At 51.6% G+C, this 18,230-nt stretch overlaps 4 protein-coding genes and 1 long non-coding RNA gene across 15 annotated transcripts in view; 2 read left to right on the forward strand and 3 right to left on the reverse strand.

Annotated features, from left to right (window-relative positions):
• Nucleotides 1-194: 194 nt before the first annotated feature.
• On the reverse strand, nucleotides 195-2,420 carry LOC116559268. Of its 2 annotated transcripts, none has more exons than XM_032289809.1 (3): nucleotides 2,183-2,420; nucleotides 1,746-1,923; nucleotides 195-340 (listed from the first exon to the last, which is right to left on the reverse strand). In XM_032289809.1, the coding sequence occupies exons 1-3, from the start codon at nucleotides 2,418-2,420 to the stop codon at nucleotides 286-288; spliced, it is 471 nt and encodes a 156-aa protein (XP_032145700.1). In that variant the 3' UTR covers nucleotides 195-285. The 2 variants fall into 2 exon arrangements, with proteins under 2 accessions (XP_032145700.1, XP_032145699.1); XM_032289808.1 differs by lacking the exon at nucleotides 195-340 and adding an exon at nucleotides 852-1,446.
• NDUFAF3 (NADH:ubiquinone oxidoreductase complex assembly factor 3) lies at nucleotides 1,911-4,178 on the forward strand. The gene is made up of 5 exons (XM_032289807.1): nucleotides 1,911-3,112; nucleotides 3,240-3,432; nucleotides 3,593-3,659; nucleotides 3,768-3,868; nucleotides 3,948-4,178. Exons 1-5 carry the CDS (start codon nucleotides 3,036-3,038, stop codon nucleotides 4,062-4,064), a joined length of 555 nt encoding a protein of 184 aa, XP_032145698.1. The 5' UTR covers nucleotides 1,911-3,035; the 3' UTR covers nucleotides 4,065-4,178.
• A 951-nt stretch (nucleotides 4,179-5,129) lies between these two features.
• Nucleotides 5,130-10,372, reverse strand: IMPDH2 (inosine monophosphate dehydrogenase 2). Of its 4 annotated transcripts, none has more exons than XM_032289801.1 (15): nucleotides 10,017-10,372; nucleotides 9,514-9,562; nucleotides 9,191-9,292; nucleotides 9,011-9,085; nucleotides 8,472-8,678; nucleotides 7,696-7,783; nucleotides 7,424-7,623; nucleotides 7,256-7,346; nucleotides 7,067-7,162; nucleotides 6,738-6,809; nucleotides 5,921-6,064; nucleotides 5,688-5,862; nucleotides 5,456-5,599; nucleotides 5,292-5,375; nucleotides 5,130-5,201 (listed from the first exon to the last, which is right to left on the reverse strand). In XM_032289801.1, the coding sequence occupies exons 1-15, from the start codon at nucleotides 10,112-10,114 to the stop codon at nucleotides 5,180-5,182; spliced, it is 1,647 nt and encodes a 548-aa protein (XP_032145692.1). In that variant the 5' UTR covers nucleotides 10,115-10,372; the 3' UTR covers nucleotides 5,130-5,179. The 4 variants fall into 4 exon arrangements, with proteins under 4 accessions (XP_032145692.1, XP_032145693.1, XP_032145695.1 ...); XM_032289802.1 differs by having other exon boundaries at nucleotides 5,688-5,832; nucleotides 10,017-10,192; XM_032289804.1 differs by lacking the exon at nucleotides 6,738-6,809 and having other exon boundaries at nucleotides 5,688-5,832; nucleotides 10,017-10,192.
• Nucleotides 7,955-8,283, forward strand: LOC116559271. Its single transcript, XR_004272402.1, has 2 exons — nucleotides 7,955-7,985; nucleotides 8,067-8,283. It is a non-coding gene; the product is annotated as an uncharacterized LOC116559271 (long non-coding RNA).
• Nucleotides 10,373-10,468: 96 nt separating the features above from the next.
• QRICH1 (glutamine rich 1) overlaps nucleotides 10,469-18,230 on the reverse strand; it is a 62,940-nt gene continuing 55,178 nt past the window's right edge. For all 7 annotated transcript variants that reach the window (XM_032289792.1, XM_032289795.1, XM_032289791.1 and 4 more), the window contains 4 exons: nucleotides 14,372-14,480; nucleotides 13,870-14,021; nucleotides 13,433-13,523; nucleotides 10,469-11,404 (listed from right to left, as the gene is read on the reverse strand). In XM_032289792.1, coding sequence (XP_032145683.1) covers nucleotides 11,212-11,404; nucleotides 13,433-13,523; nucleotides 13,870-14,021; nucleotides 14,372-14,480 — 545 coding nt within the window. In that variant the 3' untranslated portion in view covers nucleotides 10,469-11,211. The remainder of the gene's footprint in view (nucleotides 11,405-13,432; nucleotides 13,524-13,869; nucleotides 14,022-14,371; nucleotides 14,481-18,230) is intronic.

The following is an 18,230-nucleotide window of genomic DNA, read 5'->3' on the forward strand; positions in this document are numbered from 1 at the left end:
TCTTTATTTCTCAGGCTGGAGTGCAGTGGTGCGGTCTCGGCTCACTGCAACCTCCGCCTCCCGGGTTCAAGCGATTCTCTTGCCTCAGCTTCCCGAGTAGCTGGGACTACAGGTGCCTGCCATCATGCCCAGCTAATTTTTTGCATTTTTTTTTTTCAATAGCGATGGGGTTTCACCATGTTGGCCAGGATGGTCTCGAACTCCTGACCTTGTGATCCGCCCGCCTCCGCCTCCCAAAGCGCTGGGATTACAGGCGTGAACCACCGCGCTTGGCCCGGGTGGTCTTTATTCCCAGGAAGTGCGCACTCTGATATAATTTCCGGTTTTCTTCTCTTCATACCTGAGGAATTAAAACCATCATGACGGCTTCCAGAGTAAACAGCTTTTAATGTGACTCCTTTAACCTGCTGTACTTTAACAACGATCCTTATGCTTCCTGTTTTAGGCAACAGCCATTATAGGCCAACTAAATAATGCGACCATAAGAAGCAGAGAAATAGACCTTAGTTGGAGCATCCTGCTCCTCTACCAGTGGGAGAGCTCTTTTTCTCCTCCCGCCGCCCCCGCAAAGGTTCCCAAATGTTTTCATTTCAATGTAACATACTCACCACCACCCCTTCCTTTTTTTTTTGAGACGGAGTTTCACTCTTTTTACCAAGGCTGGAGTGCAATGGCGCGATCTCGGCTCACCGCAACCTCCGCCTCCTGGGTTCAGGCAATTCTCCTGCCTCAACCTCCTGAGTAGCTGGGATTACAGGCATGCGCCACCATGCCCAGCTAATGTTTTGTATTTTTAGTAGAGACGGGGTTTCACCATGTTGACCAGGATGGTCTCGATCTCTTGACCTCGTGATCCACCCGCCTCGGCCTCCCAAAGTGCTGGGATTACAGGCTTGAGCCACCGCGCCCGGCCACTTCTTCCTTTTAATAAAGATCGAAGCTAACCCAGCAAAGAGAGCTGGGAAATCCAGAGAGGAGGGAAACCCGGGGGCAGGAAAAGCTTGACAAGGCCGCTTTCTGTGCCAGGGCTGATGCCCTGATGGGAGGCGCCGAAAGAGCACTGGGCGGACACGACATTCCCGATGGCTTCTCGGGTGCCCACTCAACGGGAGTGATCGTGTCATTCCAAAGCGCTTTCCATTCTGAAGGCGCATGACTTGGAGACAGCTGCTTAGCAGGGTTGGAAACCTTCAGCCAAACTGAGGACTTCACTCTCATCCACGAAGACGGTTGGGGTGGTTTTCCCCAGGAAGTAGAGGGCTATCTTTAGCAAGCTGCGGGCTGAGGCGGTCCTGGGGGACTCACTATCATTGCAGCCCTACCCGGAGGTCCTGGGTCTACCCTCCCTCGCCAGTGCTCCTCAGGGTTCCAGAGATGGCCACCAGCTTCAGCTCTCCGACTTCTACAACCATCACCTCCAGCCTGAGGGCGCACCTGAGAGAGGAACTGAGACCCAAGCGGCTCAGTAAAGTATGTCTGGGGGTCAGAAGTACCCCATCTGGGCCAGGGCGCTGCTCAGGCAGGAGAGCAGGGGACGAAATCCAAGCGCAGCTGGAATGCTCTGGAGACAACAGCTGCTTTTGGGATTCCGTTGCCCGCTGTCCAGCCGTTTGCGGGGGGCGGGGGAGCTCCCGCCCCCTGGTCACTCGCCCTGGGGCTACATCAGAACCTGCCCATCCCTAGTCCCAGGAGGTAGACCCAGCAGTAGGCTGTGAAACTGAGTCTAGAGGGAACAAGACGCTCACCTGGGCCCCAGAACAACAGAAGGGGAGGTGGGGGCCTCCCCTGGGACCGGGTCCCGATCCAGATTAGATCCGCAGAGCAGGGTTAGCCCTGTTGGTCCCACGAAGCCTGGGCCACTGGTGCGGTGACGGTGGCGGGGCGGGCTTCGGAATCCGCCAGGAGGGAAGCGCGCCCGTGGGGCTGGAGAGGAAGTAAACCCACGCGTCCGCCTCGGGGACACCCCCGCGCTCGCGGCTCTTTGTCCAGTGACGCTGCCAGCGCCCAGAGCACCAGAGGCCCACACAGCAGCGGCGGGACCCCCAGAAACCTATTGCAACCGCCCCCAGGAGACCCACCACCAGGCCACGACTGTGCCGAGCTTCCTGCTTGCCCAGCCCCGCGAGTAGCGAAAGCGACAATGTTCCCCTGAGGCCACGACAGAGCCAGCGTGCCGAGATACCCAATCCCCGCGCGGGCGCCAGCGACTCTCGCGCCAGTAGGCCCTTGACTTGGTTCAAGACGGGGGACTGGGGACTCCCAGGACGAGAGCAGAGTGAACGAGGACAAGGTGATGCTCCACGCGCTTCTACTTCAAGTCTGGTCCAGTTCTGCCCGGTCTGGCCCAGCTGGACAGCCACCCAAACACTACCACGGCTTGCCCTTCCGCTTGCTCTGGCTGCCCGCAGACTTGGAGCCATTTTAAGAAGAAACCACCTGGCCACGCCCCCTGGAGCACCCGAGAAGCCAATCCACGCTCGGCCACGCCCCTCTTAGAGCGCAACGGAGAGGCCAACGGTCGCGCGGGTGACGGTTAGGGCGGGGCGTGCTTCGGCTGCCAGCCGGAGAAATTTGAGCCGGCTGCCTCGCCCACGGTGCCTGAAGCTCCAAAGGCTAGGATTAGGGGCTTGAAGTCTGGCACTGACCGCCTGGCCAGGTGTTCAGTTCACGACTAGGTGGGCGGCTGCCCCGCCTCGCGAGCGCGGCTTAATAGCTGAGAACCCGGGGGCCAGGCCGCGACTGCGGCCCAGGCAACGCCCTGAGGGCGGCCACACTACCAGGTGTTCCACTCCCCCAGGACTGTGGGCAAGGGCCCGGGGCGGGGCGAGCGGCAGGTGATGACATTGGAGCTGCGCTGGAGGTCGAGGGACTCGTCCTCCCAGGACAGATGACACTCGCCTGCGGGGCCGGCCGAGCTGTGCTGTGCCCTCCAGGACGCAGGGGGCGCTGCACCCGCGCTGGGTCAGCCTCCGCAGGGCCCCGCCAACCCTGTAACAACCGGCGCCGGTGACGACTTCGCCGCGCGTCGGTCAGCCATGGCCACCGTTCTCGCGCTACGCAGCTTGTACCGAGCGCGACCCTCGCTGCGCTGTCTGCCTGTTCAATTTCCCTCGTAAGCTGGACCCCGCACCGTTGACCGTCCCACCCCCTAGGGCTGGCGACTGCCACCCCGCACCTTCTGGCTTCTCGGGCGGCCGGTCCCGGCCCGGCCGTGTGCCCCTGACCCTTTCCCTCTGCAGGGCCCCGCGACGGGGGCATCGGCTCTCGCCAGCAGATGACGAGCTGTATCAGCGGACGCACATCTCTCTGCTAGAACGCGAGGGCTTTCAGACGATGTACATCGACAGCTACAACAGCCGCGGCTTCATGATCAATGGAAACCGCGTGCTCGGGCCCTGCGCTGTGCTTCCGCACTCGTTGCTGCAATGGAACGTGAGTCCTGCCCCGCTGTGAGGAAACTGAGGTCCAGAGTCACAGGTCCTCAGCCTGCTTGTGTCCCTGTAAACGTGGCTTTCCTCTATCTCCCGTAGTGGATGGAGGTGGGAGACGCTGCGTGGATTTGTCGTACTGAATAAGTCATATCCCTGTACAGGTGGGATCTCACCAGGACATCACCGAAGAGAGCTTTTCCCTCTTCTGGATGCTGGAGCCCCGGATAGGTACTGGGGGGAGGGGAGGCAGGGCAGAGGTGCTTTGAGCTCCAAAAGGCAATCCCCACCCCAACCTCTCAACAGAATTGTAGACTAGCCTCACCCTCCCTTCCCTAGAGATTGTTGTGGTGGGGACTGGAGACCGGACTGAGAGGCTGCAGTCCCGGGTGCTTCGAGCCATGAGGCAGCGGGGCATTGCTGTGGAAGTGCAGGACACGGTGAGTCCTGCAACTGGGGCATGCTGTGGGGAGTACAGGCCTGGCACTAGACAGGCTGATTCTGGCCTTTTCTTTGCAGCCCAATGCCTGTGCCACCTTCAACTTCTTGTGTAATGAAGGCCGAGTAACCGGAGCTGCTCTGATCCCCCCACCAGGAGGGACTTTACTCACATCTTTGGGCCAAGCTACTCAGTGAACCACCAGGAACTGACCTGCTAACTACACTCTGCCAGTTCCCAATGCTTTCACCCTTATCTCCCCTTTGGCACTTATCTTGCTTACCAACATAATAATTTATACACTTCTCCCATTTTGTATCAAGTGTGTTGCTGGCCAGGAGCTGCTGGCTTACTGGGCTCTTGGAGAGGAATGTGAAGAAACCAAGGGGTCACTTTTTCATCTAGATTACTTAGGATAGTACGTTTACCGTTCTAGACCTGTCTACTTGCTCACGTGCGGATTTCAGGGGACCTCAATGCCTTTTCTCACAAAATCACTGATTTTTTTTTTTTCTCACTGTCACCCAGGCGGGAGTGCAGTGGTGTGATCTTGTCCCACTGCAACCTCCACCTCCTAGATTCAAGTGATTATCCTCCGCCTACTGTGTAGCTGGGATTACAGGCCCCACCACCGCACCTAATTTTTTTTTTTTGAGGTGCTCTCTCTGCCACGCTGGAGTGCAGTGGGGTGATCTCTGTTCACTGCAACCTCTGCCTCCCGGGTTCAGGTGATTCCCCTGCCTCAGCCTCCTGAGTAGCTGGACTATAGGAACATGTCGCCACACCCAGCTAATTTTTGTATTTTTATTAGGGATAGGGTTTTACTATGTTGCCACCTGCCTCAGCCTCCCAAAGTGATTACAGGTGAGAGCCACCATGCCTGGCCGAGAGATATTTAAGTTGGGGAATATCTATGTGTCTTGACTTGGTCCTATATAGCCAAGCTATGGCCTAATAGGATGCCCTGTGAATGCCAGTCCCAGGGATTGTTCTTTGACCCCCTGGGAGCCAGAGGGGTAAAAGCAGCTCAGTGTGAGACTGAAACCCCAGGAGCCACAGCTGGTCAAAGCTGTTTTGTGAGCAGCCTTAGGAGGAACTTTTTGAACCTGGAACTACCCCCTTCCAGGTCCACAGAGCACATTTATCTCAGGGCCTGAGGTTCCCCCTGAAAATCAGAGTGCTGTGTTTGTGTACATCTGTGGTAGTGACAGCTACAGGGCCCCACCTGTCTGTTGACCTCAAAGATCAGGCATCACCTTTTTTTTTCTAAACTTTTATTGAAAAAAACTGAGGCAATGTGCTGGATCCCTTTTCAGAAAAGGCGCTTCTCATACCTGCAGGCAGAAGGACCACCTGTGAGGTGAAGGCTGGAGGAAGGAGGCCTGAGGCATGGCAGAGGCCCCACCAGGGACAGGGTGACTTACGAATGGAGGCTATGGACGCCACCCTCCACCTGGGCTGAGGATGTTCTCTTCTCAAACTTAAGCTCTCCAGAGTACATCATGGCTCTGAAGAGGGGCAGAAGTCAAATGTGGGTAGCTGGCCCTGAACCAGCCCCTCTACCCATGTCCCAGCTTCCCAAGCTCACCGGACTTGGGTCAAGCTCTTGGCACCAATGTCCTGGCACGAGTGTTGGATGCCAGCAATCAGGTAAGGGACGAATTTGTGGATGGACCCTTTGTCCTGCACAGCACCAGACACCCCCTGGGCCACTTTGATTTTGTCAGCTTCACTGCAGGGAGAGGCAGAGACATAGGCAAGGTCACAGCAGAGATGAGACAGTGCAGGATTAGGTGGGGTAATAGGCCTGCTTGTCCCACCTGAAATATCTGTTCTGGCTGCTGAGGTGCTTGTCCATGGCATCGAGAGAACCCATACCGCGATATTTCTTTAGCCGGATCCCATCAGAGAAGAAGTACTCACCAGGGGCCTCAGTGGTGGCAGCCAGGAGAGAGCCCATCATGACTGTGGACAGATGGAGTGCCTGGGGCAGAGCTTAAGCAGCACGGGGGCAGGGGGAGTCCCACTGGCCTTCATGGGTACTGGGCCTCACCTGTGGAGGCCCCAAGGGCCAAGGCTTTGGCAATATGGCCCACATTTTGGATTCCTCCATCAGCAATGACTGGAACGCCAAAGCGCCGTGCATATTCTGACACCTTGTACACTGCTGTTGCTTGGGGCCGCCCACAGGCCAGCACTGTTGAGATGGAGGAACACATGGGTGGATAGGGTTAATCGGGACAGGCAGTAGACTCTGTAGCTACATTTAGGACCCAGGAGCTCTTGGCTACATCTGCATCAGGACTGCAGCTTGGCTGAGGAAGAGATGTGTCTGGGAATGGCTGCTGCCCCATCTACCTTAAATAATACAAACAGCTGTGCTGACCTCCACTCACCCCCACATGTGCACGTGCATGTGTGCAGTGCCCAGGGCAGCCTCAGGCACATGCAGTCTTGGCAGCCGGGAAAGCCCCCGTCCAGCTGGTATCAGATGGGGCAGGAGTCACCGTGCAGTTAGTCCCCAGAGGCACTAAAGTCAGGCCCAGCCCTTCCTCCCTGAATGGTGGGCAGTTCAGGCAAGATAAGGGCAGTGGTTGTGTGGAACAGCAGGCTCCAGAGTTGGTCCTTGAGCCATGCCTACTGCAGAAGATGTGGGCAAGAAAGGGCCTACTTAGGGAAGGAGGTCCTGCCCTATCAGCACCCAGGAGGAAGAGGAGCTATGTTCATGAACAGCCCCCAAACCATGGTCTGTGTATCAGTTGGCCCTGCCCACCCATCAGCACCACAAACCCCGGGAGCTACAGCTACAGTCAACCAAGCAGCCGGGCAGTGGGCAGCTGGGCCGGGCCAGTGGGCCGGGCTAGACTTACTATAGCAACCCGTGACAGTAGAAGGGCATTTGGGGCTGTGGGACTTTATGTCTGGAGGGATCTTGGGAGCCACTAAATAAAACAAACAGACCAGAGTTTAGAGAAGGCACAGAGCAGGAGCAAGGAGGCCAGGCTAGGCAGGGGAGTGGCAGGTGAGGGATGACAAGACCTTGTCTTGCTTCCAGCCATGTCACCCATCCAAGAGGCCAATTTGGCCCCAGGGTTGCCCCTATTGGAGGACTCTATTGTTCCCATAAGAGTGCTTGGCTCCAAGGTATGTGGGGCCTGAAACTGGGGTCTCTGTGGGCCCTGTCAAAGCATATTCTTACCTTCCTGGGTAATGCAGATGGAGCCACTTCCCATGCCCACCCGCAGGGCATCCACACCTGCATCAATGAGGTTCTTGGCCTGAGCAGCAGTGACCACTAAGGTGAAGGAAATGCTCACATGAAGGTTACAGTGGGAGCCCAGCTTACCCACTCCCACCACACATCCTTCAGGGCACAATCTTGCCTTACCGTTGCCTCCAATGACCTGGAGATTGGGGTATTTCTCTTTGATGTACTTGATCATATTGATCTGGAAGATGGAGTTTCCCTGGGAAGAGTCCTGAGACGGGAAGTAAGTCTCAGACTGTGATGTGACAGCTCCCCCTACTGCCCCAACCTGCCTGTGTAGCAGCTCACCAAAACCACTACATCCACACCAGCCTGCGTGAGCAAGTCCAGCCTATACTTGTCATCTTCATGAGTGCCAATGGCTGCTCCACACAGCAGCTGTTTCTTGGCATCTTTGGAGGCCAGTGGGTAGTCCCGATTCTTCTTCAGGTCTGTCCGGGCAATGATGGCCACAAGCTCATCATCTTCATTTACAATGGGCAGCTTGCCTGTGGTCAGGGCAGGACATGAATCAGGACCCTGAGTGTTAGTTTCAGGCCCCTTCCCACTCTAGGACTTACCTTTCTTGCTGCGCTGCAGAATTTCGTTTGCCTCCTTCAGTGTGATGCCTGCAGGGGCTACCACCAAGTCTTCCCTCTTTGTCATGATCTACGTGGAAGGTGAGATATGAGGAAGGGCCAGTCAGACTATGGGCAGTCACCTTTTTTTTTGGTCTCCCGAGTAGCTGGGATTACAGGGGACTGCCACCATGCCCAACTAATTTTTTGTATTTTTAGTAGAGATGGAGTTTCACCATGTTGGCCAGACTGGTCTCAAACTCCTCGAGATTTGCTCACCTCAGCCTCCCAAAGTGTCAGGATTACAGGCGTGAGTCACCATGCGCAGCCTATGGCCAGTCACCTCTACATGCCCTGCCTAATTCAGGGGTGAGGTTCTAGGGACCACCACCTTCATTCACCTGCACCCAAACCACCCTTCTTAAAGGGATCCCAGCAGTTCCTAAGCAGTATAGTATTGAGTGAGGGGTGAGTAGAAAGGACAACACAGCACAGGGAGCAGCCCCTTACATTATGGAATAAGAAGGACCACACAAGAACAATGGCAAGAAAATGAGGGCTGACCTCAAGCCCTGACTTAGGGGTTTCAAAGAACACATGAATACTAGCAAGCATTTGGGCAGTTTGAAAGCATTCCCAGTGAAGGAGTCAGAAATATGGTTTGACACTCATCTTTCCCAGAGAGGAAAGGCTATCAGAGATGTCATACAGGCAACAGAAGCCTCTTGTCTTCATCCTGGGCTTCCAGAACTTGGCTGTACTCTGCCAGTGGCACCCACCTCTTCCAAGAAACAGTCATGTTCCTCCTCTTTGAGAAAATCAATGTCCCTGGAGGAGATGATGCCCACCAAGCGGCTCCCCATCCGGCCTGTGTCTGTGATTGGGATACCGCAGAAACCATGCCGGGCCTTGGCCTCAAAAACATCCCGCACGCGATCCTTGGGGCTGAGCACTACAGGGTCTGTGATGAATCCCTGCTCGTATTTCTGGAAGGGGATGGTGAGAAAGGGCATTGCATCTTTGAACTACTTTCATCAGGCTGTTAATCTGAAGCATGGGGTCTCTGCTTAATGATCCCTGTGGCAGTGCCACAGGACCAAATCACACCAACACATCTATGAGGAGACATGGGTGGGCTAGAGGCACTGTCTACCTGGTCTATTGCTGCTGCTTTAAGAAACAGAATCTCAGGCTCTTCTCAGTAATTGAATCCCATGGTGGGAAGAAAGGACACTAAATTAATAGAACAAACCCCTACTCCCACCCCACCTCAGTGCAATTCCCAGGAGTGCTTGCTAATGATCCTTGCCCTTCTGACCTTCACTTTTCGAACTTCATTGGCTTGGAATTCAGGTGTACAGTTGTGATGGATGAAGCCAATACCGCCTGTAAGCTACAGGATAAAAAGGGATTACTAAGTGACCAGAGGCAGGACTGAATGCCTTTGGGGAAAGGTGATGGCATCCTTGCTCCTACCCCCACACCCCATGCGGCTCACCGCCATTGCTATGGCCATCCCAGCCTCTGTGACTGTGTCCATGGGAGAGGAAATCAGTGGGGTCTTAAGAGTGATTTTCTTGGTCAGAGCAGAAGTCAGGTCCTGAGGAGATAAAGGTCAACCAGTGTGGGAAAGCATCGCTTACACCTCAAGGTGTTACTGGGTCCCCCACAAACAGGTACTTCTATGACCTACATGCTAACCAGTAACATGATCCCATAAAATTCACCCCCAAACCCAATCTGGTGAGGTAGCCAAGACCAGGTGACAGTAGCACCTTACCTCGCCTTGATGTTCAGAACCCAATTCCTGATTATACTCACCACCTGGTCTGCAGTGAAGTCGATGTACCCAGGGAGAATGAGAAAGTCACTGCGAGGGAAGGGAGTGAATTGAGAGTAAAGCTCTCAGGCTTATGGCTGGATGAGACTCTATACTCCATCCCCATAGATCAACCCGTAAGGCATGTGGGCAGTGTCGCACTGACAGAGCCTGTGTGTCACAGGCACGGCACAGCACAAGGTGGAGATGGGGACAGGGGACCTTTTCTGCCACCGAGCTGTCATCAGTGCTCCTGGCACCCTGACAATTACGTTTCTGGAGCATGGAGTCTCCAGCCTGAAATTCCAAGCACTATTGAGATGCTTCTCTGTACCCCAAGCCCCGCTCTAGATGTCTCAAAGTGAGACCCTAAGGTGGGTGGCCAATTGCCGGAACCTATCTCCCACGCCCGCTCCCAAGAAGGCTTCACGGAAGCCCCCATCTGGCCTTTTCGCCCAGTGTGCCGCCCCTCTCCTCGCCCAGCTGGGCCCCATAAGGCCCGCACTTGTAAGTGAGGCCGTCTCCGCAGTTGAAGAGCTGCTGTGCTGTGAGTCCGTCGTCTGGCACGTAGGACGTGCCCCCGCTAATCAAGTAGTCGGCCATGGCCAAAACAGGACACTGCCGCGTGTCTCCGAGGACCGCGCCGCAGAGACCTCTGCCGTCCGGGCCGCGCCAATATAAACCAGCCGATTTCGTCACTGCGCTGCGCGCGACGCTGACGTCAGGGCGTAGCGCGCGCGGGCGGAGCCTAACCGCCTCGCGGCATCGAGGACGAGACTGGTGGTGGAAAACCGGCGCATGCGTACAGCACGAAATGGCCTACTAACTGAGGAGCTGCGGTTTCACATCCCACCCCACTCCCTGCAGGACCCGTGCCCGTTCAATTAACAGACAAGCCTTTGCTTCCACTGTCCCGCCGGGGTCCTCCCCAAAATAAAGAGGCGTTGTTCACTAGCATGTTGAAAAGACGTGCTTGTCATTCTTAATAAACAACTAGAGTAAGAATACATAAGAGAAACAGAGTGGTATCTTTATATGATACACAAGTGTATGTTACAAGAATTCCATCAGGCACAGGAGCCTCAGGTTTTAAGGCCTCAATGATAGGCCCAAAAAAAAAAAAAAGGCATGGTAAAGTTTTTACTTTAACATCTAAAATGTCACTTGTCATAAAGGAGGGTGTAATAGAAATTGTCTTTAGTAAATCATAATTGAAGTTCCCCTCATTTTTCTTCCATTAAGATGCTAAGTTTATGTCTGAGCATGAAGAAAGAAAAGAACATCGTTTCCCTGTGGTCAGCGAAGTCTGTCAGCCCAGTGGAAGCGGGCTGGGGAGATTTCCTGCAGGGTCCATCCATCATTAATTCCATCTCTCTTGAAGATGGAAAGGGGCCACATTTCTTTTAACAGTCCAAGCCCTTTCCCCAGGCCCCAGGCCAAAAAAGAGTCAGCCAGCAACTTTCTAGGACCTATGATTCTCAAGGAAACCCAAAGCCCCCATTGGCTGAGGAGTCTGCCGCAGCATGTTTATGAAGATGCAAAGGGGGCAAAGTTTTCTTTTACATTTTAAACAGAAGCAGCCTGAAAGGCTTCATAACTACACCAATAAAAAAAGAAAAAAGAAAAAACGGAGGCCTCTTCTTTAGTGTGAAAGTCTGGTTTTTCCTGGCTGGTTTCTCTTCCACCATGGCCAAGGCATCTCAGTGCATAGTGCTTGCATTGGCCACTGCGATGGCCTCCTGAATTTCTCTTATCACCAGGATCCGGGTCAGCATTTGTCCCATCTGCTCTCTGCTGATAGGCTGGACTGAGTACCAGATTGGGCTGTTGGGGGCCACCACTGGCTCAGGTGTCAGGTAAAAGGTGTCATTCCGGCCTTTCACACTCTGGGGGCTGAAGATATGTGGATAAAAGTTGGGTACCACCAATACAACTTCAACCCTCCCACCTTGAACCTCCCAGAGATGCTGTCTGCAAACAGTAAGGCCCCAAGGTATTGTGGCACAGCTACTTAACTGCATGCAGCCAACACACACTACATCCTGGTCCTACTTTGGGACTAGTGCAAATGCCCAAAATGCTGGGTTGCTTCCCCTCTGCCCCTCCTTCCCACATGCCAGCTGCGAGCCATCACTGACTGCACCAGCCTAGGGCTCCCATGGACTCGTATGAGTCCATCCTTATCCTACTTGAAGTCAACTTCACTGCCTAGAAGGTCTATCTCCAAGTCTTTGCACATGTTGTGTTTAGTATTTTTTTTTTTTTTTTTTTTGAGACAGAATCTTGCTCTGTCACCCAGGCTGTAGTGTAGTGGCATGATCTCAGTTCACCGCACCCAGGCTGGAGTGCAGTGGCACAATCTGAGCTCACCGCAACTTCTGCCTCCCAGGTGGCATAAGCCACTGCAGCACCCAGCCCCATGTTGTGTTTTCTACCCAATGGCCATGACACTGGGGCCCTTGGTTTGGGTTCATTTCCCTTTCCCCAACTGTGCTGTACCTCTATTAAGTACTTGGCACCCTGGGCCGGGTGCAGTGGCTCATACCTATAATCCCAGCATTTTGGGAGGCCGAAATAGGCAGATGACCTGAGGTCAGGAGTTTTGAGGCCAGCCTGACCAACATGGAGAAACCCTGTCTCTACTAAAAATACAAAAATTAGCCGGGTGTGGTGGTGCATGACTGTAATCCCAGCTACTCAGGAGGCTGAGGCGGGAGAATCGCTTGAACCCAGGAGGCAGAGGTTCCAGCAAGCCAAGATCATGCCATTGCATTCCAGCCTGGGCAACACGATTGAAACTCCATCTCAAAAAAAAAAAAAAGTACTTGGCACCCTGCATCCTTTAACAGTAGTTATTCATCTGTCCATTCAAGATTTGTTTAAAGGTTACTGGTGCCAGGTCAGCACTGGGTGCTGATAGTAAAAAAAAAAAAAAAAAAAAAAGAGGCTGGGCATGGTGGCTCAAGCCTGTAATCCCAGCATTTTGGGAGGCTGAGGCAGGTGGATCACAAGGTCAAAAGATCAAGACCATCCTGGCCAACATGGCAAAATCCCATCTCTACTAAAAAAAATACAAAAATTAGCCGGGTATGGTGGCGTATGCCTGTAGTCCCAGCTACTCAGGAGGCTGAGGCGGAAGAATCGCTTGAACCCGGGAGGTGGAACTTGCAGTGAGCTGGGATTGCGCCACTGCGCTCCAGCGTGGTGACAAAGCAAGACTCCCTCTCAAAAAAAAAAAAAAAAAAAGAGCAGGAACAGTATTTCCTACCCCATGGGGCTTACAGATAGGAGGGGACACAGGTAGCAAAGTCACACAAATACAAAATAATAAACAGGAAATAGCCACAGGGAAGAGGTGGAGAATCTGGAAAAATTCTCTGATAAGCTGTGTTTAAGTTGAGAAGAGGAATAATATAATGCCCTTGAGCGGAGAGGAGCTAGTGTGGCTAGGGAACTAAGAGCTCCACAGACATGAGGTTAGCAAGGGGAAGTGCGTGAAAAGCCTTGACTGCCATAAAAGGATTATTATATAGAGTAATGAGAAACTACTGAATGGGCAAAAGGGAGAAAAAGCTGAGAGGAGTCCCACCTAGACTAATGGTGGCCGTGACAAAAAGTCAAGGTCAGGAAGCAGGGCCATGCTCAATGTGTGATGAAGGTAGATTCTCTGTACCTCCACACCCTTTTCATGAAAAGTGACTGTAGGGACCCAGGACCCCTTTTTCTATCAGTGCTAGGCAAATCACACACCTTTGGAAAGCCAGAGCAAGGCTGCTTCTAAATTTAGCTTTTTGGAAGTGTTTTTACTTGGTTTGAGACTAGAGAATGCCTTTCCCTTGTGATATCACACAAGTGAGCATGCACATGCATACATACACACACACACGTGCATATGGATAGCCAGTCACAAAGTCTCCTCACCATTTGAAGAGGTAGAAATCGTAGAGCTTGATGGGACATCTCAATGGATTCTCTGGATTTTCCGTCTGTTCTGCATACATGTCATCTGTAACTATAAAACACACATCCCCACCACCACGGACATGGCATTAGACTGCCTTACCTCAAGCCCAGATCAGGAACCTTAGGCTTTCAGCCAGTCCAACTAGGAAATACAGGGTGCAGGGAGGAAGGTATGAGCCATGGGCAGTGACTACTAAGGGAAAAGGCAGCTATTCTCTGGGGCTTTCTCTGCTTCTAGGAGGAAAGTTTGGAGTTTTTGGCTGGGGAGAAGGGAGTGGAGAATTTTATCCAGCAACTCCCAACCTTCACACTTATCACTGGCCCCACAGGTACAAAGGCAGGACAGAGAATGTCAAGAAGCACCTGTTTTTGTCATCCCTGCCTCCTTTCCTTACCTTTCTGGCCGGTCTGGTGTATTCCAAGGGCCTTCAAATACCGGATACTTGTGCTTTTATCCTTGGGATTAGAGGGGTTTTTCTTTGTCTGTCGCAAAACCTTGGAGAAGGCCAGCTTCATGTGCTGGTCCACTGTCTTCAACAGGAAGTACCTGGATCACAAGTAAAAGCAAGGCAGAGGGAGAGGGTGCCGGGAGGATACCGTGACTTACCCTCTGCCCACTGGTGCCTCAGAGCAGCCAATGCCCACACTCCCAGGATCTGGGCAGGTCCATACCCAAGCACAGTGTCCAGTGCAGGAGCCACATCAAGATGGGTGGTAGGGGTCTAGCAAGGCTGTTTGCCTCACTGGTTGCCAAACAAAATGCAGCCAAGTGGGGCTAGGGCTTTCAGTAGCTCAAAGTTTCTCAAGTATATGTCAGAGGAATTCAGAAGTCCTCTTGGATAGTTTCCACACTCTTCACTGGACAAATGCCAGCAGTGGAGCCTCTAGAACACTTACTTGGTATTAAAGAACATGAGGGTGGTCAGCAAGGTAGAGGGGGAGTGAGCCCCAAGCTGCTTGCACTCCCAGAGCATCTCCTCAGTCACGTGGCTGGGCAGGACATAGCCTAGGAGGAATACAGTACTGCTACAACAAGAGGATGGCAGGTAGTCTCTCAAAGGCACAATATGGAAGGTGTGAAACATAAAGACCACACAGGAGTATAAGTTTCATTCATCAGGGGAGTCTCCCAAAGTATGGCAAAAACCATCTGGAAATCTTGTTAAAACAGATGGCTGGGTCTCAACTTCTTTCTGAGGTAGAACCTGATAACGAGCATTTCTAACGCCACACTTGAGAACCACAGCCTTATATGATTGTTGTTACCCTCCAATCCAAGGTTAACATGAGGCAAAAAGACTGCCCTAAGGGACAATGAAGTACCGAAAACTATAAACCAGACTCTGTATATATGCATACTTCTCTGAGAGTATACAGAGTTTTGCTTATTTTCAAAGTTGGTCCAGCGCCCAAAGAACTGGTATGCACGCCCGTTTGCCCTCACCAAGTCTTCTCTCATTTCAACCTTCTCTAAAAAGGCCATTGTCACTCCTTCTCTAGATAAAGACGAAACTGATACTCTGGGGGATTGTTTTTCTTTTTTCATTTTTTGTTAAGATGCAGGCTCTCTTCTATAATATTTGTCTTTTTTTAAAAAAGGAAGGCTAGGCATGGTGGCTCACACCTGTGATCCCACAACTTTTGGGGGCTGAGGTGGGAGAATTACTGGAGCCCAAGAGTTGAACACCAGCCTGGGCTACGTAGTGAAACCTCATCTCCACTAAAAATCAAAAAAATTAGTTGAGTGTGATGGTGCACACTTATGATCCCAGCTACTAGGGAGGCTGAGGTGGGAGAATTCCTTGAGCCTGGGAGGTCAAGGCTACAGTGGGCCGTGACCAAAACACTGTACTTAAGCCTGGGTGACAGTGAGATCCTGTCTCAAAAAAAAGGAAAAAAAGGAAAAAGAGATGGAGTTTGATGGAGTTTCATTCTGTTGCCCAAGCTAGGGTACAGTGACACAATCATGGCTAACTGCAGCCTTGAGCTCTTGGGCTCAAAGAATCCTCCTGCCAGATTGCCGAGCAGTTAGAAATACAGGTGTGAACCAACACACCGAGAAAATATGCCAGTATTTGAGCTGTTATAAGTTCTCCTCACAAAGCTGATATTACTGTAAGACCCCAGTTCATAAGTGAACCCAGAGCTAGGCATGGGCAAAGGTCAGTAATTTAAACAAGAGCCCTGGTCAGCAAGGTCTGCACCAAAGAAAGATGACATTTGATATAACCACTAAGGCCCCTTCATGTGCTGAAGTCAGTCAATATGCAGGTATTTGGGTAATGGGGGCATGATGATATAGCAGCAGGCAAATAGTATTATCCTGTAGGGTTTCAGGATTCTCCAAGCAAGCAGAGTGTGTGACACTTCCTGGAAGCAGAAAAAGGAACATTCTGCCCGATACACTCCTCTTCTGTGTTGCTCTTGCCAGAATAAAGCTAGCTCTCTATTGTAGCGCACTTCCATCTATTTAAGGCAGTCCTGACTCTATTTGTGTCTACCTTTCGGCTATTTTGTGACCCAGTGGCAATGAGAAAAGCTTTTCTGCTCTTAAGACATATTGGAAGCCCCCAAGAGGCAGGATGAGCCGAAAACAGCCCTCCTCTGGAAGGAAAGACTCAAGGAATCCTCCCACCTTAGCCTACCTAGTAGCTGGGATCACAGCTGTATGCCATCACACTCAACTAATTTTTTTTATTTTTAGTGGAGATGAGGTCTCACTATGTTGCCCAGGCTAGTCTTCAACTCTTGGATTCAAGCAATTCTCCCACCTTGGCCTCCCAAAGTTTTAGGATTACAGGTGTGAGCCACCATGCCTGGGCTTCCTTTTCTTAATAATGGTTCTCCTAGGAACACTTATTGGCATACTTTTGTATGTTCCACTTCTCTGGGTTCGCTCTGCCACTTGCTCCCTCTGACGTCACTTCCCTAATTTTATTCTCTTCTCTACAACTTATAATCAACTTGGCTGGGTGTGGGGGCTCACATCTATAATCTCAGCACACTGGGAAGCCAAGGGAGGACTGCTTGAACCCAGGAGTTCAAGACCAGCCTGGGCAACACAGGGAGACACGACTAATAAAAATAAATAAACAAACAAATAAATAAATAAAAAAGAGCTGAGTGCAGTGGCTCGTGCCTGAGTCCCAGCCTGAGCCCAATAGGGCGAGGCAGCAATGAACCATAATCCTACTGTTATACTCCATCCTGGGTGACAAAGTGAAACCCTGTAAGAAAAAGTAAATTAAGTTGGGCACTTTTGCCTATAATCCCAGCACTTGGGAGGCCGAGGCAGGCAGATCACGAGGCCAGGAGTTCAGCCTGACCAACGTGGTGAAACGCTATCTCTACTAAAAATACCAAAATTAACCGGGTGTGGTGGCACACGCCTATAGTTCCCAGCTACTCGAGAGGCTGAGGCAGGAGAATCATTTGAACCAGGAGGCAGAGGTTGCAGTAAGACAAGACTGTGCCACTGCACTCCAGCCTGGGCGACAGAGCAAGACTCTGTCTCAAGAAAAAAAAAAAAAAAAAAGAAAAACAGCCTGGGCATGGTGGCTCACGGCTGTAACCTTGACAGGCTGAGGGAGGTGGATCACTGGAGCCTAGGAGTTTGAGACCAGCCTGGGCAACACGGCAAAACCCCATTTCTACCAAAAAAAAAAAAAATTGTCAGGTGTGGTGGTATGCCCCTGTAGTCCCAGCTACTTGGGAAGCTGAGAGGTGGAAGGATTGCTTCAGCCCAGGAAACAGAGATTGCAGTTAGGCAAGATCAAGCCACTGAACTTCAGCCTGGGAAACAGAGCAAAACCCTGTGTCAAAATAAAAAACTAAATAAAAATAAAATAAAACGAACTCTACTGACTGAGGGCCAGGGTTCCTAGCATGTGACTAAGGGAAAAAAAAAAAAAAAAAACCTAAGGCAGTAGCCTTACATTTCTAAATCTGAACTACAGGGACCAAAAAAATATGTTTTATATTTAAAAACAATTTCTAGTTCTGCTCACAAAGACTAGAAACCAAGACCAATCTAGGTATAATAAGTACCCCTAGCACACAGAGTAGGGTACTGAAATACCATTTCCCAATAAAATGGACCAGGCTTGGGCTGGGCACAGTGGCTCATGCCTGTAATCCCAGCACTCTGCGACGCCAAGGTTGGTGGATCACCTGAGGTCGGGAGTTTGAGACCAGCCTGACCAACATGGAGAATCCCGGTCTCTACTAAAAACACAGAATTAGCTAGGCATAGTGGTGCATGCCTGTAATCCCAGCTACTTGGGAGGCTGAGGCAGAAGATTTGTTTAAATCCGGGAGGGAGAGGTTGTGGTGAGCAGAGATCGTACCATTGCGCTCTAGACTGGGCAACAAGAGCGAAACTCTGTCTCAAAAAATTTAAAAGAACTAGGATCCAGAACTTAAGGATTCTGCATTAGGACAAGAAGTGTCCAAGATGGGATAAACATTCTGTCAAATCAGAAATCAAGAAAGAATACTAGGGTTATGTCAAAATGACTTAGGAGTCAATTTAAAGAAGCTCCTAATGGCCAATGATGGGACATTTGTGCATCAGTAATGATTGCAATGAGCTGAATCTCATTAAATATGTTTAAATCTGTAAGTTCACAATGACTTTTTTTATTTTTTGAGATGGAGTCTCGCTCTGTAGCCCAGGCTGGAGTGCAGTGGCACAATCTTGGCTCACTGCAACCTTCGCCTTCCAGGTCCCAGTTCAAGCAATTCTTCTGCCTCAGCC

Source organism: Sapajus apella, unplaced genomic scaffold (genome assembly GCF_009761245.1).
Source record: "Sapajus apella isolate SASKATOON/1434 unplaced genomic scaffold, GSC_monkey_1.0 scaffold23, whole genome shotgun sequence".
Lineage (NCBI taxonomy): Eukaryota > Metazoa > Chordata > Mammalia > Primates > Cebidae > Sapajus > Sapajus apella.